General features: G+C 50.4%; 2 protein-coding genes across 3 annotated transcripts; both read right to left on the bottom strand.

Moving 5' to 3' along the window:
* Positions 1-255: 255 nt before the first annotated feature.
* On the bottom strand, positions 256-1385 carry tpbgl (trophoblast glycoprotein like). The gene has a single exon (XM_067985540.1). The coding sequence runs from the start codon at positions 1383-1385 to the stop codon at positions 321-323; it is 1065 nt and encodes a 354-aa protein (XP_067841641.1). The 3' UTR covers positions 256-320.
* Positions 1386-7184: 5799 nt separating this feature from the next.
* On the bottom strand, positions 7185-9253 carry coa4 (cytochrome c oxidase assembly factor 4 homolog). 2 transcript variants are annotated; one of them, XM_067985353.1, is made up of 2 exons: positions 9156-9253; positions 7185-8387 (listed from the first exon to the last, which is right to left on the bottom strand). In XM_067985353.1, the coding sequence occupies exon 2, from the start codon at positions 8365-8367 to the stop codon at positions 8089-8091; it is 279 nt and encodes a 92-aa protein (XP_067841454.1). In that variant the 5' UTR covers positions 8368-8387; positions 9156-9253; the 3' UTR covers positions 7185-8088. The 2 variants fall into 2 exon arrangements, with proteins under 2 accessions (XP_067841454.1, XP_067841455.1); XM_067985354.1 differs by having other exon boundaries at positions 9179-9249.
* Between the last annotated feature and the right edge of the window lie 8321 nt (positions 9254-17574).

The following is a 17574-nucleotide window of genomic DNA, read 5'->3' as shown; positions in this document are numbered from 1 at the left end:
GCTTACGATGATGTTAACACATAGCAGGCAGAGGAAATATTCCCCCTACAATAAAGAACATGACACAGCAAGGCTATTGTGCATGATTTAGACGATCAATATGGTACATGAATTTATCATATGCATCTATCTATATATTATATACAAGAAATGTACAGAATAATACGTTAGAATAAGCGCAAAGTGTTTTAACATCATCCTGGTTCATTTTTCTCTTACTGGTTGAAACATATTCAGTTATTAGTTGGAGGCTATCGAGGGAACAGTAAGGGAGATTACAAACACTTGTGGCGACCAGCTCTCCTCTTCTGACCACAAGGCTAGACAGCAACCGTAACACTGGACAGCCTGGGCTCGGACTCCTGCTCGTATCTGTAGTGGTAGCCCTCCATCTGATCGTGACAAGCGTCTTGGATATTGTCTATCCATCCCTTTATGCCTTCCCTGTTCAGGTAGAGCACCATGAGGAAGGTGGCTCCGATGAGAGCCAGGACAATGGCGAAGAAGATGTAGGAAGCAGTGTCCTCCAGGCACTTGAGGTCTGAATCGCTCAGCTGGCCGAGGATTCTCCCCTTCAGGATCTCCGGTCCGAAGCAAGTAAGTCTCTGGCCATCTGCAATTTGAGACGTGTTCCTCAGCCACCAGTACACGGGCTGCAGGTTACAGTCGCACACCAGCGGGTTGGAGGACAAGTAAACCTTCAGTCTGCGTTGGCTCTGCCACCTGACGATGGTCCCCCTTTCGACGCGGTCCAACAAGTTGCGCCTTAGATCCAACGCCTCCAATTTGGGGCTGGTGGACATGCTTTCGGAAAGGCTGGTCAGATAGTTCCCGACCAGCTGGAGCTCTGTGAGGTTGGGCAAGTCGCTGGAATGCAACGCTGCCCACAGCTGATCCCCAAGTGATGGTCCCAGAGCGTAGTTCATGCTCAGACCCTGCAACCGGGCAAGACCAAGGAACGCGTCTTTGGCGATGGATGCCAGCGCATTGCCGCTTAGATTCAAGGTGGTGAGGTTGGCCAAGCCCTGGAAGGCGGAGGATCCAATGGCCTGGATCCGGTTGGCCTGGAGGGACAGAGTGGCCAAGCGAGCCAACCCGGAGCCGTTCCCGGCGAAAGACGCTTGCCCCAACACCGAGATGTTGTTGCCGGTGATGGCCAGCTCCTGGGCGCAGGAGGGGATCCCCCTCGGGATCTCCGTCAGGTCAGAGTCCCTGCACTCCACCCACCTCGAGTTGTCCGCACATCTGCAGCCCGAGGGGCAGGGACTGACCCCAGCCCAGGACACCAGGGCACCAACGATGGCCAGAGAGAGGGGCCACTTCTTGGGGGTCAGACGCTGTCGGTGGTCGACGAGGCAATTAGCCCAAAGCTTCTTCCCGCTCATCTTTTCAACAGTTGCAAAAGAAAAAAAAAAATAAAAGAACGATTTGCCACCCAGATACAAACAAACAGACAACACTTTCCCTTTAAAAACACCGTCCCGGTCCAGGACATTGAGAATTTAACCCTTTCTATGTTGCTTCTGTTAAAGACTGACTTTGCAATCGCCAACCCAGCTTTTCAAATGCCTCATTGAGATCAATTTCCTTATCATTCCCAGTCTCTGCTGAGCCTAATTTCATACACACACACACATATATATATATATAAAGTCCCTCAGGTCCGATTGAGGATCTTCTCACACATCACTTCATTTGTTTTGTTGATGCCGAGAGGGTTCCCTTGCAAGGTTGGACTCTCCAGCTTTATTTCCAAGGCTTTCACAGATTTGTCTTTGCAAATTTTTTTTTTTTTGTGTTGTTCAACAGATTGCTTTTTGCAGATGACCCGCCTCCCCACTCCCCCAGGCGATATATCAGAACTATTAGATTTCCTCCTCAATTGATTTATTCACCAGCATCCCCTTGACGCACATTCTAAGGATTCAGCAGTATCTGTGAGTCCAAGTTGTGGCTGTAACCGGATGATAATATTATATAGAATTACATTGAATTTACAGCACAGAAACAGGCCATTCAGCCCAACTGGTCTGTGTTAGTGTTTAAGCTCCACACGAGCCTCCTCCCGCCCCACTTTATCTCACTTTATCAGTAAATCTTGCTATTCCTTTCTCCCTCATGTACTTACATTGGCTCCCGGTCCAGCATCGCCTCGATTTTAAATTTCTCATCCTTGTTTTCAAATCCACCCATGGCTGCAACCCCCCCTCTCAACCTCTGTAACCTCCTCCAGCCCTACAACCCCTCCCAGATCTCTGCGCTCCTCCAATTCTGGCCTCTTGCGCATCCCCGATTTTAATCGCTCCACCATTGGCGGCCGTGCCTTCAGCTGCCTAGGGCCCAAAGCTCTGGAATTCCCTCCCTAAACCTCTCCGCCTCTCTCTCTCCTCCTTTAAGACGCTCCTTAAAACCTACCTCTTTGACCAAGCTTTTGGTCACCTGTCCTAATATCTCGTGCGGTTCGGTGTCAATTTTTGTCTGATAATTGCTCCTGTGAAGCACCTTGGGACATCTTACGTTATATAAATACAAGTTGTTGTTCCCCTTAAATGTATCTACACTATTCACCTCAACTACTCCTTGTGGGAGCGAGTTCCACATTCTCACCACTCTCTGGGTAAAGAAGTTTCTCCTGAATTCCCGACTGGATTTATTAGTGACCATCTTATACTTGTGACTCCTAGTTTTGGTCTCCTCCACAAGCGGAATCATCTTCTCTATGTCTACCCTATCGAACCCCTTCATAATTTTAAAGACCTCTATTAGGTCACTCCCTCAGCCTTTTCTGGTGGTTTTAAATTTAAAGTTGTTTCAAAGGATTTTTCCCCACTGGTTTTCTCGTGACCCACGTTTGAACAAGCTTGCTACCCCATCCACCACCCTAAATATTCACCCCCATCCACCACCCTAAACATTCACTCCCTTCACCACTGGCACACAGTGGCTGCAGTGTGTACCATCCACAGGATGCACTGCAGCAACTCGCCAAGGCTTCTTCGACAGCACCTCCCAAACCCGCGACCTCTACCACCTAGAAGGACAAGGGCAGCAGGCGCATGGGAACAACACCACCTGCACGTTCCCCTCCAAGTCACACACCATCCCGACTTGTCAAATAATATGAATTAGGCAATTTTGAATTGTGAATACACTGTAAATGCAGGTGGTTCATTTACACATAGTGGTGGAAGAGCAGCTGAGATTGGGCCAAAAGAGGGCGCTGGGGAGGTGGGGGGGCGGGGGTGAGGGGGGTTGTATGTGTAGAAGGTAAGATGCCTCACAGGCTCAGGGTTTGCTCAACGTGTAAAGTTTGCAGTTAAGTACTTTCTAAATGGTGAAAAGCTCGAAAAAACTGGAGGTCCAAAAGAGGTACACAAATCATTAACATGTCATGGACAGGTACAGAAAATAATCAAAAAGGCTAGTGGAATGCTGGCCTTTATATCTAGAGGACTAGAATTCAAGGGGGCAGACGTTATGCTAGTTATACAAGGCCCTGGTTAGACCGCACCTGGAGTACTGTGTTCTGTTCTGGTCACTGCACTTTAGGAAGGATATATTGACCTTGGAGGGAGTGCAGCGTAGATTTACTAGAATGTTACCTGGACTCCAAGGGATAAATTATGAAGAGAGATTACACAAATTTGGGTGTATTCCCTGGAATTTAGAAGATTAAGGGATAATTTGATTGAAGTTTTCAAGATATTAAAGGGAACTGATAGGGTAGATAGAGAGAAACTATTTCCTCTGGTTGGGGAGTCCAGGACTAGGGGACACAGCCTAAAAATTAGAGCCTAGACTTTCAGGAGTGAAGTTAGGAAACACTTCTACACGCAAAGGGTGGTAGAAGTTTGGAACTCTCTTTTGCAAACGGCAGTTGATGCCAGCTCAATTGTTAATTTTTATTCTGAGATTGATAGATTTTTGTTAACCAAAGGTATTAAGGGATATGGGGCTAAGGTGGGTATATGGAGTTAGGTCACAGATCAACCATGATCTCATTGAATGGTGGAACAGGCTAGAGGGGCTAAACGGCCTCCTCCTGTTCCTACGTTCCTATAGACCAAAAATCGGGTGCAGTGGGAATCAGGTGAACAGACTTTGTGCCCAGTTCTTTGTTCCACTCTCCCCTTAAGCCAGACTCCACACCTGAAAATGATCTGTCGGCGTTTAAAGGGTTAAAAGTGCATAAATCCCAGCCTGTTTGTTTATTTGGGACCCAGATGACTGAGAATTAGAGTTATGATGGGTGGAGTTATGAAGATCGGACTTTACATTGAGAGATTAAGTTATCTGTAACTGGCCACAATCATACATTCTGTGCCCAGCTAACCCTAAACATCAGGCTGTCAGTTTTGGGACCATCGAGGTCAGAAAGAAAGCTTTGAGTGATAAGATGTTTAGCAAGCCTGAAACATCTCGATAAAGACTGGTACTAAAGGGCACTGAATGTTGCAGAACCAAGGCGGGTAAATGGAGTTAAGACATGGATCAGCCATGACCTAACTGAATGACATCATGCTCGAGGGGTTGAATGGCCTACTCCTATTCCTAAATACTAGTAGACCATAAGACCAAAGACCATAAGACCATGGTACTTCTCATAATCAACAAACACTCCCCATAATCATCATCACAGACTTCACCACCAAGAGAGTGGTGAGAATGTGGAACACAAGGAGTAGTTGAGGTGAATAGTATAGATACATTTAAGGGGAAGCTGGATAAACACATGAGGGAGAAAGGAATAGAAGGATGTGCTGATAGGGTGAGATGAAGTAGGGAGGGAGGAGGCTCGTGTGGAGCATAAACACCAGCATGGACCTGTTGGGCCGAATGGCCTCTTTCTGTGCTGTAAATTCTATGTGATCGTTATGAGAATGGGTGTAAAGGGTTATGGAACACAGATGCCTATGGAGTAGCTTAGCTGGAAACAGTATAAATGTGGTGAGATCTTAGCCATAGGTTAAAGAGGGAATTGGAAGAGAGGGTGAGCTCAATTGGTTGTAATGTGCCATCTTCTGCAGCAAAAACATCTTTCGGAAGATGTTGGCTGTATGTCTGTTGATTTAACGCCTAATAAACAAACCTGCAAGTGTTTGACTCTGTGTTTCTAACTCATTCTTGGCCCATGCAAGATGCAGCACTGCAGCCTCTGTCTACATTATTACCAAATAACTGGGAATTAGGGTTATGAAGGGCAGAGTGGGTTAAAATGGGAATGGAACGGCTTGCTCTCTGAATGGTTCAATACCATGGCATTACCATTGCCGAATCCCCCACCATCAACATCCTGGGGGTCACCATTGACCAGAAACTTAACTGGACCAGCCACATAAATACTGTGGCTATATGAATAGGTCAGAGGCTGGGTATTCTCCGGCGAGTGACTCACCTCCTGACTCCCCAAAGCCTTTCCACCATCTACAAGGCACAAGTCAGGAGTGTGACGGAATACTCTCCACTTGCCTGGATGAGTGCAGCTCCAACAACACTCAAGAAGCTCAACACCATCCAGGACAAAGCAGCCCGCTTGATTGGCACTCCATCCACCACCCTAAACATTCACTCCCTTCACCACCGGCGCACAGTGCCTGCAGTGTGTACCATTCACAGGATGCACTGCAGAAACTCGCCAAGGCTTCTTCGACAGCACCTCCCAAACCCGCGACCTCTACCACCTAGAAGGACAAGAGCAGCAGGCACATGGGAACAACACCACCTGCACGTTCCCCTCCAAGTCACACACCATCTCGACTTGGAAATATATCGCCATTCCTTCATCGTCGCTGGGTCAAAATCCTGGAACTCCCTCCCGAACAGCACTGTGGGAGAACCGTCACCACACGGACTGCAGCGGTTCAAGAAGGCGGCTCACCACCACCTTCTCGAGGGCAATTAGGGATGGGCAATAAATGCTGGCCTTGCCAGCGACGCCCACATCCCATGAACGAATAAAAAAGGTGATAGGACTGAGCTATAAACGGTCCAGGACTGTCCCAAGTGCACTGGGTTAGTTGGCCCGAGCTGGGACCCTACAATTGGCCTCAGACCCCATGGACTCGGGAGGAGAAACCAGCCAGAGTCCCCCACTCACAATCGCCACCTACTGGTTACCGACGGATCCTCATCCACTATCTCTGCTCTCCGGTCCCACCTGAGTGGGATTGTCTTTGTGTGGTTTCAATCCTCAATGAGGTTCTAGCAATCTCATCCCAGTCTTCATAATTACCTGCGGAGTTCCCCCTGGATCTATCGTTGACCCCCTCCCCCACTCCGATTCTTCATTTACACCGTGCCCCTTAGCGAGATGGGGTCAGCCCAGCTCCCACCTCTTCCTCGGTCACCTCCGCACTGTCCGTCTGACATTCCGTCACCAATGAACCAGATTTTCAGCCTGAATCATTTCAGTCGTTCTCTATCTTGGTGCAACTACATGCAATTGCACCACCAAAACCTGTTTGTGATACAGAGCAACTTTGATTATCTGGCTTAATGGAGGGACCTTTCTCTCCCCTCTTGCTCACCCCGCCTTCCAGTAGATAAAGAAAAAGGACTTGCAGTTCTATGTCAGCCGTGGCTCAGTGGGTATCACTGCTCCCCCTCTCAGTCAGGAGGTTGTGGGTTCGAGCCCCACTCCAGAGACTTGAGCACCTAATCCAGGCCGACACTCCCAGTGCAGCACTGAGGGAGTGCCGCACTGTCGGAGAGTGCCGTCTTTCCGATGAGACGCTAAACGGAGGCCCCGTCTGCCCCTCTCAGGTGGACGTAAAAGATCCCATGGCCACTATTTAGAAGAAGGGCAGGGGAGTTCTTCCCAGTGTCTTGGCCAATATTTATCTGTAAACCAACATCTAAAAATCTGGTCATTATCACACTGCTATTTGTGGGATCTTGCTGTGCGCAAATTGGCTGCCGTGTTTCCTACAAGTGACTACGCTTCAAAAAGCACTTCATTGGCTGTAAAGCGCTTTGGGACGTTGTGAAAGGTGCTATAGAAATGCAAGTCTTTCTTTATATCATGCCTTTCACGGCCTCAGGACGCCCCAAAGAACTTTACAGCCAGTGAAGTAACACAACTTAACACAAGTTCCAGAGGCATGACGGAAATGGGCAGATAATCAATAGTTAGAGTGCAGCAGCCGCCCAGGCACAGAATGAAGACCAGTACAGTGCAAAGGAAAGAAACATTATGGAGTTTTATTTGAAAGTGCAAGCGGGCACAGGGCAGAATTTTCGCACTCCTGCTTTCCTGAGATCCAACAGGCAACACCAAACGGCCTGTCGCTCCTTTAAAACAGCAAATATTTACTGCATGGTGTTCCAGGCTCAAAGGTGCAAGATACACGTACTGTCTGAACAGTAAAGGGTGGGGGGAGGCTCGTGTGGAGCATAAGGCCTTGGAGAGGGTGCAGGGGAGATTCACTAGAATGGTACCAGGGAGGAGGGACTTCAGTTATGTGGAGAGACTGGAGAAGCTGGGATTGTTCTCCTTAGAGCAGAGAAGGTTAAGCGGAGATTTAATAGAGGTGTTCAAAATCATGAAGGGTTTTGATAGAGTAAATAAGGAGAAACTGTTTCCAGTGGCAGGAGGGTCGGTAACCAGAGGACACAGATTTAAGGTGATCGGCAAAGGAACCAGAGGCGGCATGAGGAAACATTTTTTTTACGCAACGAGTTGTTCTGATCTGGAATGCGCTGCCTGAAAGGGCGGTGGAAGCAGATTCAATAATAACTTTCAAAAGGGAATCGGATAAATACTTGAAGGGAAAAAAAATTACAGGGCTACGGGGAAAGAGGAGAGTGGGACTAATTGGAAAGCTCTTTCAAAGAGCCAGCACAGGCACAATGGGCTGAATGGCCCCCTCCCATGCTGTACCTACAATAATAAACACTGACATGGACCGTTTGTGCATAAAATTGATGAAATTCTCTGTAAAGAAAAATGTACAAGACGTCTCAGCTTCCACCAAAGTCCGCTCAAAATGGTTTCTTCATTTCTTGTCGAAGGGTTTTTTTTTTCCGATTGAAAGGGAGGGGGTGTTAATTGTCAAAGGGAATCCTCCCCCCACCAACAACAGCCCGGTTTCAGCTGCCGGCCGGGCTGGGTTTGTGTCTGGCGATCTGGCCAGCCTGGCGTCGCTGGTACTCTGCCATGCACTGCTTGAAGTCCTGCACGGGACGTTGGCACTGGCGCCAGTCCTGGTGCTCCGCCATACAATCCTGCACCGCCCGATGGAAGCTGGTGCAGCCGGTCCTGGAGATCATCTGATCCACCGGGTCCTCCTCCTCATCATCATCATCATCATCCTCCTTCTCCTTCGGCCTTTTGCTCCAATTGTGGCCCTGGGAGGAGGGAACAGACATTTCAGAGCCGCCCGCCTTGCCTGGAAAAAATAAAATACATTTTTTTGTCAAAAATAAAGGCACTGAGCAGCCTTGCGTTTCTAATTAAAAGAAAATAATGTCTTCCCACTTCACCCCTTCTCCTGAACGCGGCAGGAGATCATGGAGAGCGGTCTGGGGTCCAGGGGCAGGATGGTGTCGACCAGGGGTTGGGGTGGAGGTGAAGGTTAGGGTTAGAGGTTAGGGATTAGGGGTTGAGGTTAGGGGTTAAGGTTAGGGGTTGAGGTTAGAGATTTGGGGTTGGGGTTAGAGGTTAGGGATTAGGGGTTGAGATTTGGGGTTAGAGGTTAGGGATTAGGGTTTGGGATTAGGGGTCGGGGTTGGGATTAGGGGTTGGGGTTGAGGTTAGGGGTCAGGGGTCGGGGTTGGGATTAGGGGTTGAGGTTAGGGGTCAGGGGTTGGGATTAGGGATTGGGGTTGAGGTTAGGGGTCAGGGGTTGGGATTAGGGATTGGGGGTTGAGGTTGGGGTCAGGGGTTGGGATTAGGGATTGGGGGTTGAGGTTAGGGGTCAGGGGTTGGGATTAGGGATTGGGGGTTGAGGTTGAGGTTAGGGGTCAGGGGTTGGGATTAGGGATTGGGGGTTGAGGTTAGGGGTCAGGGGTTGGGATTAGGGATTGGGGTTGAGGTTAGGGGTCAGGGGTCAGGGGTTGGGATTGGGTATTGCACCCAGGAGTTGAATAAAGCCGCGGCCTGGGGCCCGAGGCAGGCTGGTGCCGACCCGCGGGGACACTGAAGCCGCTGAACTCACGGAGCCAAGCCCGGGGATCCCACCTGACGAGGCGCCGCGACTAGGCCCGAGAATCGGTGTCGCTCCGAAACTCGTCCCCCGCCTCCGCGCCGGAAGTGTGCAACACCGGAAATGGTCCCGGGTCACAGGGTGCTGAGAGTTACCATAGCAACAGAGAGAGAGACAGGGACAGAGAGAGAGAGAGAGAGAGACAGGGATAGAGAGAGAGTGAGAGAGAGACAGGGATAGAGAGAGAGAGAGACAGGGAGAGAGAGAGTGAGAGAGAGACAGGGATAGAGAGAGAGTGAGAGACAGGGATAGAGAGAGACAGGGAGAGAGAGAGAGAGAGACAGGGAGAGAGAGAGTGAGAGAGAGACAGGGATAGAGAGAGAGTGAGAGAGAGACAGGGATAGAGAGAGAGTGAGAGAGAGACAGGGATAGAGAGAGAGAGAGACAGGGAGAGAGAGAGAGACAGGGAGAGAGAGAGAGAGACAGGGATAGAGAGAGAGTGAGAGACAGGGATAGAGAGAGAGAGAGACACAGGGATAGAGAGAGACAGGGAGAGAGAGAGAGACACAGGGATAGAGAGAGACAGGGAGAGAGAGAGAGAGACAGGGAGAGAGAGTGAGAGAGAGACAGGGATAGAGAGAGGGTGAGAGAGAGACAGGGATAGAGAGAGAGAGACAGGGATAGAGAGAGAGAGACAGGGATAGAGAGAGAGAGACAGGGATAGAGAGAGAGAGAGAGACAGGGATAGAGAGAGAGTGAGAGAGAGACAGGGATAGAGAGAGAGTGAGAGAGAGACAGGGATAGAGAGAGAGTGAGAGAGAGAGACAGGGATAGAGAGAGAGTGAGAGAGAGAGACAGGGATAGAGAGAGAGAGAGAGACAGGGAGAGAGAGAGAGAGAGAGACAGGGAGAGAGAGAGAGAGAGAGACAGGGAGAGAGAGAGAGAGAGACAGGGAGAGAGAGAGAGAGAGACAGGGAGAGAGAGAGACAGGGAGAGAGAGAGTGAGAGAGAGACAGGGATAGAGAGAGAGTGAGAGAGAGACAGGGATAGAGAGAGAGCGAGAGAGAGACAGGGATAGAGAGAGAGAGAGAGACACAGGGGTAGAGAGAGACAGGGAGAGAGAGAGAGAGAGACAGGGAGAGAGAGAGAGACAGGGAGAGAGAGAGAGACAGGGAGAGAGAGAGACAGGGAGAGAGAGACACAGGGATAGAGAGAGACAGGGAGAGAGAGAGAGAGACAGGGATAGAGAGAGAGTGAGAGAGAGACAGGGATAGAGAGAGAGAGAGAGAGACAGGGAGAGAGAGAGAGACAGGGAGAGAGAGAGAGACAGGGAGAGAGAGAGAGACAGGGAGAGAGAGAGAGACAGGGAGAGAGAGAGAGACAGGGAGAGAGAGAGACAGGGAGAGAGAGAGAGACAGGGATAGAGAGAGAGTGAGAGAGACAGGGAGAGAGAGAGACAGGGAGAGAGACAGGGATAGAGAGAGAGTGAGAGAGAGACAGGGATAGAGAGAGAGAGAGAGAGACAGGGAGAGAGAGAGAGACAGAGGGAGGGAGAGAGAGAGAGAGACAGGGAGAGAGAGAGAGAGACAGGGAGAGAGAGAGAGAGACAGGGAGAGAGAGAGAGAGACAGGGAGAGAGAGAGAGAGACAGGGAGAGAGAGAGAGAGACAGGGAGAGAGAGAGAGAGACAGGGAGAGAGAGAGAGAGAGAGAGACAGGGATAGAGAGAGAGTGAGAGACAGGGATAGAGAGAGAGAGACACACAGGGATAGAGAGAGACAGGGAGAGAGAGAGAGAGAGACAGGGAGAGAGAGAGTGAGAGAGAGACAGGGATAGAGAGAGAGTGAGAGAGAGACAGGGAGAGAGAGAGAGACAGGGAGAGAGAGAGAGACAGGGAGAGAGAGAGAGAGAGACAGGGATAGAGAGAGAGTGAGAGACAGGGATAGAGAGAGAGAGAGACACAGGGATAGCGAGAGACAGGGAGAGAGAGAGAGACACAGGGATAGAGAGAGACAGGGAGAGAGAGAGAGAGAGACAGGGAGAGAGAGAGACAGGGAGAGAGAGTGAGAGAGAGACAGGGATAGAGAGAGAGTGAGAGAGAGACAGGGATAGAGAGAGAGAGACAGTGAGAGAGAGACAGGGATAGAGAGAGAGAGACAGGGATAGAGAGAGACAGGGATAGAGAGAGACAGGGATAGAGAGAGACAGGGAGAGAGAGAGAGAGAGAGGGAGAGAGAGAGAGAGAGACAGAGAGAGAGAGAGAGGGAGAGGGAGAGAGAGAGAGAGAGACAGAGAGAGAGAGAGAGACAGAGAGAGAGAGAGAGACAGAGAGAGAGAGAGAGACAGGGATAGAGAGAGAGAGAGAGACACAGGGATAGAGAGAGACAGGGAGAGAGAGAGAGAGAGACAGGGATAGAGAGAGACAGGGAGAGAGAGAGAGAGACACAGGGATAGAGAGAGACAGGGAGAGAGAGAGAGAGACACAGGGATAGAGAGAGACAGGGAGAGAGAGAGAGAGAGAGACAGGGAGAGAGAGAGTGAGAGAGAGACAGGGATAGAGAGAGAGAGACAGGGAGAGAGAGAGACAGGGAGAGAGAGAGAGAGACACAGGGATAGAGAGAGACAGGGAGAGAGAGAGAGACACAGGGATAGAGAGAGACAGGGAGAGAGAGAGAGAGACACAGGGATAGAGAGAGACAGGGAGAGAGAGAGAGAGAGAGAGACAGGGAGAGAGAGAGTGAGAGAGAGACAGGGATAGAGAGAGAGTGAGAGAGAGACAGGGATAGAGAGAGTGAGAGAGAGACAGGGATAGAGAGAGAGAGAGAGAGACAGGGAGAGAGAGAGACAGGGAGAGAGAGAGAGACAGGGAGAGAGAGAGACAGGGAGAGAGAGAGAGTGAGAGACAGGGATAGAGAGAGACAGGGAGAGAGAGAGAGACACAGGGATAGAAAGAGACAGGGAGAGAGAGAGACAGGGGGAGAGAGAGTGAGAGAGAGACAGGGAGAGAGAGTGAGAGAGAGACAGGGATAGAGAGAGAGTGAGAGAGAGACAGGGATAGAGAGAGGGATAGAGAGAGAGTGAGAGAGAGACAGGGATAGAGAGAGAGTGAGAGAGAGACAGGGATAGAGAGAGAGAGAGAGACAGGGAGAGAGAGAGAGAGAGAGACAGGGAGAGAGAGAGAGAGAGACAGGGAGAGAGAGAGACAGGGAGAGAGAGAGTGAGAGAGAGACAGGGATAGAGAGAGAGTGAGAGAGAGACAGGGATAGAGAGAGAGTGAGAGAGAGACAGGGATAGAGAGAGAGTGAGAGAGAGACAGGGATAGAGAGAGAGAGAGACACAGGGGTAGAGAGAGACAGGGAGAGAGAGAGAGAGAGAGACAGGGATAGAGAGAGAGAGAGACACAGGGAGAGAGAGAGACAGGGAGAGAGAGAGAGAGACACAGGGAGAGAGAGAGAGACAGGGAGTGAGAGAGACAGGGAGAGAGAGAGAGAGAGAGACAGGGAGAGAGAGAGAGACAGGGAGTGAGAGAGACAGGGAGAGAGAGAGACAGGGAGAGAGAGAGAGAGAGGGATAGAGAGAGAGTGAGAGACAGGGATAGAGAGAGAGAGAGACACAGGGATAGAGAGAGACAGGGAGAGAGAGTGAGAGAGAGACAGGGATAGAGAGAGAGAGAGAGAGAGACACAGGGATAGAGAGAGACAGGGAGAGAGAGAGAGAGAGACAGGGAGAGAGAGAGTGAGAGACAGGGAGAGAGAGAGTGAGAGACAGGGAGAGAGAGAGAGACAGGGAGAGAGAGAGAGACAGGGAGAGAGAGTGAGAGAGACAGGGATAGAGAGCGAGTGAGAGAGAGACAGGGATAGAGAGCGAGTGAGAGAGAGACACAGGGAGAGAGAGAGAGACACAGGGAGAGAGAGAGAGACACAGGGAGAGAGAGAGAGACAGGGAGAGAGAGAGTGAGAGACAGGGATAGGGAGAGAGAGACACAGGGAGAGAGAGAGACAGGGAGAGAGAGAGTGAGAGAGAGACAGGGATAGAGAGAGAGTGAGAGAGAGACAGGGATAGAGAGAGAGAGAGACAGGGATAGAGAGAGAGAGACAGGGAGAGAGAGGGAGAATCAATCAGAGAGAGGGAGAGAGACAGGGATAGAGAGAGAGAATCAATCAGAGAGAGGGAGAGGGAGAGAGACAGGGATAGAGAGAGAGAGACACACACAGGGATAGAGAGAGAGACACAGAGAGAGAGAGAATCAATCAGAGAGAGGGAGAGAGACAGAGATAGAGAGAGAGAGAGAGAGAGAGAGACACAGGGATAGAGAGAGAGAGTGAGAGAGAGACAGGGAGAGAGAGAGAGAATCAATCAGAGAGAGGGAGAGAGACAGGGATAGAGAGAGAGACACACACACAGGGATAGAGAGAGAGACACAGGGGGAGAGAGAGAGAGACACACACACAGGGAGAGAGAGAGAGAGAGAGAGACAGGGATAGATGGAGAGAGAGAGAGAGACAGGGATAGAGAGAGAGTGAGAGAGACAGGGAGAGAGAGTGAGAGACAGGGATAGAGAGAGAGAGAGAGACACAGGGATAGAGAGAGAGACACAGGGATAGAGAGAGAGACACAGGGATAGAGAGAGAGACACAGGGATAGAGAGAGAGACACAGGGATAGAGAGAGAGACACAGGGATAGAGAGAGAGACAGGGATGGAGAGAGAGACACAGAGAGAGAGAGAGACAGGGATAGAGAGAGACACACAGGGAGAGAGAGAGAGACAGGGATAGAGAGAGAGACAGGGATAGATAGAGAGAGTGAGAGAGAGAGAGGGATAGAGAGAGAGTGAGAGACAGGGATAGAGAGAGAGAGAGACACAGGGATAGAGAGAGACAGGGAGAGAGAGAGTGAGAGAGAGACAGGGATAGAGAGAGAGAGAGAGACACAGGGATAGAGAGAGACAGGGAGAGGGAGAGAGAGAGACAGGGAGAGAGAGAGTGAGAGACAGGGAGAGAGAGAGTGAGAGACAGGGAGAGAGAGAGAGACAGGGAGAGAGAGAGAGACAGGGAGAGAGAGAGAGACAGGGAGAGAGAGAGAGACAGGGAGAGAGAGAGACAGGGAGAGAGAGTGAGAGAGACAGGGATAGAGAGCGAGTGAGAGAGAGACAGGGATAGAGAGAGACACAGGGAGAGAGAGAGAGACACAGGGAGAGAGAGAGAGACACAGGGAGAGAGAGAGACACACAGGGAGAGAGAGAGAGACAGGGAGAGAGAGTGAGAGACAGGGATAGGGAGAGAGAGAGACAGGGAGAGAGAGAGACACAGGGAGAGAGAGAGACAGGGAGAGAGAGAGTGAGAGAGAGACAGGGATAGAGAGAGAGTGAGAGAGAGACAGGGATAGAGAGAGAGAGAGACAGGGATAGAGAGAGAGAGACAGGGAGAGAGAGAGAGAATCAATCAGAGAGAGGGAGAGAGACAGGGATAGAGAGAGAGAATCAATCAGAGAGAGGGAGAGGGAGAGAGACAGGGATAGAGAGAGAGAGACACACACAGGGATAGAGAGAGAGACACAGAGAGAGAGAGAGAGAATCAATCAGAGAGAGGGAGAGAGACAGAGATAGAGAGAGAGAGACACAGGGATAGAGAGAGAGAGTGAGAGAGAGACAGGGAGAGAGAGAGAGAATCAATCAGAGAGAGGGAGAGAGACAGGGATAGAGAGAGAGACACACACACAGGGATAGAGAGAGAGACACAGGGGGAGAGAGAGAGAGACACACACACAGGGAGAGAGAGAGAGAGAGAGACAGGGATAGATGGAGAGAGAGAGAGAGACAGGGATAGAGAGAGAGTGAGAGAGACAGGGAGAGAGAGTGAGAGACAGGGATAGAGAGAGAGAGAGAGACACAGGGATAGAGAGAGAGACACAGGGATAGAGAGAGAGACACAGGGATAGAGAGAGAGACACAGGGATAGAGAGAGAGACAGGGATAGAGAGAGAGACACAGAGAGAGAGAGAGACAGGGATAGAGAGAGACACACAGGGAGAGAGAGAGAGACAGGGATAGAGACAGAGACAGGGATAGATAGAGAGAGTGAGAGAGAGACAGGGATAGATAGAGAGAGTGAGAGAGAGACAGGGATAGATAGAGAGAGTGAGAGAGAGACAGGGAGAGAGAGTGAGAGAGACAGGGAGAGAGAGTGAGAGAGACAGGGAGAGAGAGTGAGAGAGACAGGGATAGAGAGAGAGACACAGGGAGAGAGAGTGAGAGACACAGGGAGAGAGAGTGAGAGAGACAGGGATAGAGAGAGAGACACAGGGATAGAGAGAGAGACACAGGGATAGAGAGAGAGACACAGGGATAGAGAGAGAGACACAGGGATAGAGAGAGAGACACAGGGAGAGAGAGAGAGACAGGGATAGAGAGAGAGACACAGAGAGAGAGAGACAGGGATAGAGAGAGAGACAGGGAGAGAGAGTGAGAGAGAGACAGGGATAGAGAGTGAGAGAGAGAGAGACAGGGATAGAGAGAGAGAGTGAGAGAGAGACGGATAGAGAGAGTGAGAGAGAGACACAGATAGAGAGAGAGACACACACAGGGATAGAGAGAGATAGAGATACAGGGAGAGAGAGAGACACAGGGAGAGAGAGAGACACACAGGGAGAGGGAGAGACACACACAGGGAGAGAGAGAGAGAGAGAGAGACAGGGATAGATAGGGGGAGAGAGAGACAGGGATAGATAGGGAGAGGGAGAGAGAGAGACAGGGATAGATAGGGAGAGAGAGAGAGAGAGACAGGGATAGAGAGAGAGAGAGAGAGACAGGGATAGAGAGAGAGAGAGAGAGAGACAGGGATAGAGAGAGAGAGAGAGAGACACAGGGATAGAGAGAGAGAGAGAGAGACACAGGGATAGAGAGAGACACACACACAGGGATAGAGAGAGAGACACACACAGGGATAGATGGATAGAGAGAGAGAGATAGACACAGGGATAGATAGAGAGAGTGAGAGAGAGACAGGGATGGAGAGAGAGACACAGATATTCAGGGATAGAGGGAGACACACATAAACGGAGACAAAGATAGAGAGAGTGACACAGGGATAGAGGGATAGAGAGAGAGTGAGACGGATAGAGAGAGAGTGAGACAGGGATAGAGAGAGTGAGACACAGGGATAGAGAGAGAGTGAGACACAGGGAAAGAGAGAGAGAGAGACAGGGATAGAGGGAGAGAGAGTGAGACACAGGGATAGAGAGAGAGAGAGACAGGGATAGAGAGAGATAGAGGGAGAGACACACAGAGAGGGAAAGAGGGAGAGACACACAGAGAGACAGGGATAGAGAGAGAGAGAATCATATGCAGAAGGATAGGAATGGAGAGTGAGACATGGAGAGCTAGAGACAGAAAGAAGCTCACACACACACACAGATACACCCAGAGAAACAGAGACAGAAATAGAGAGAGAGCCCAAACATGAAGTGCCCGCTTCATCCTCGTGGTCAAATAGCAACAGTAGGCTCACAAATGAAGAACTGGTGATTGGGTGAGAACAGTCAGTGACAGGGAACTGTATCCTGGGGTGACTGAGGGCCTCCGAGAGAGGTGGAAAGAAAATCAGAAGGGAAAAATTCGTGTACTGAAAATAACATGTTTAAGTTACATATAACAGCAATAACCTGCATTTATATAGCACCTTTACCGTAGTAAAACGTCCCAAGGTGCTTCACAGGAGCGATTATCAAACAAAATTTGACACCGAGCCACAAAAGGAGATATTAGGACAGGTGACCAAAAGCTTGGTCAAAGAGTTTTAAGGAACGTCTTAAAGGAGGAGAGAGAGGCGGAGAGGTTTAGGGAGGGAATTCCAGAGCTTAGGGTCTAGGCAGCTGAAGGCACGGCCGCCAATGGTGGAGCGATTAAAATCAGGGATGCACAAAAGGCCAGAATTGGAGGAGCGCAGAGATCTCGGGGGTTGTAGGGCTGGAGGAGGTTACAGAGATAGGGAGGGGTGAGGCCATGGAGGGATTTGAACAAGGATGAGAATCTTAAAATCGAGGCGTTCCCGGACCGGGAGCCAATGTAGGTCAGCGAGCACAGGGGGTGATGGGTGAACGGGACTTGGTGCGAGTTAGGATACGGGGCAGCAGAGTTTTGGATGAGCTAAAGTTTACAGAGGGTGTAAGGTGGGAGGCCGGCCAGGAAAGCATTGGAATAGTCCAGTCTAGAGGTAACAAAGGCACGGATGAGGGTTTCAGCAGCAGATGAGCTGAGGCAGGGGCGGAGACGGGCGATGTTACGGAGGTGGAAGTAGGCGGTCTTGGTGATGGAGTGGATATGTGGTCGGAAGCTCATCTCAGGGTCAAATAGGAGGTCGAGGTTGTGAACGGTCTGGTTCAGCCTCAGACAGCGGCCAGGGAGAGGGTTGGAGTTTGTGGCCAGGGAATAATAT

Source organism: Heptranchias perlo, chromosome 6 (assembly GCF_035084215.1).
Source record: "Heptranchias perlo isolate sHepPer1 chromosome 6, sHepPer1.hap1, whole genome shotgun sequence".
Taxonomy (NCBI): domain Eukaryota; kingdom Metazoa; phylum Chordata; class Chondrichthyes; order Hexanchiformes; family Hexanchidae; genus Heptranchias; species Heptranchias perlo.
Note: the sequence above shows the minus strand (reverse complement) of the source record. Positions and strands in the feature narration are given on the sequence as shown.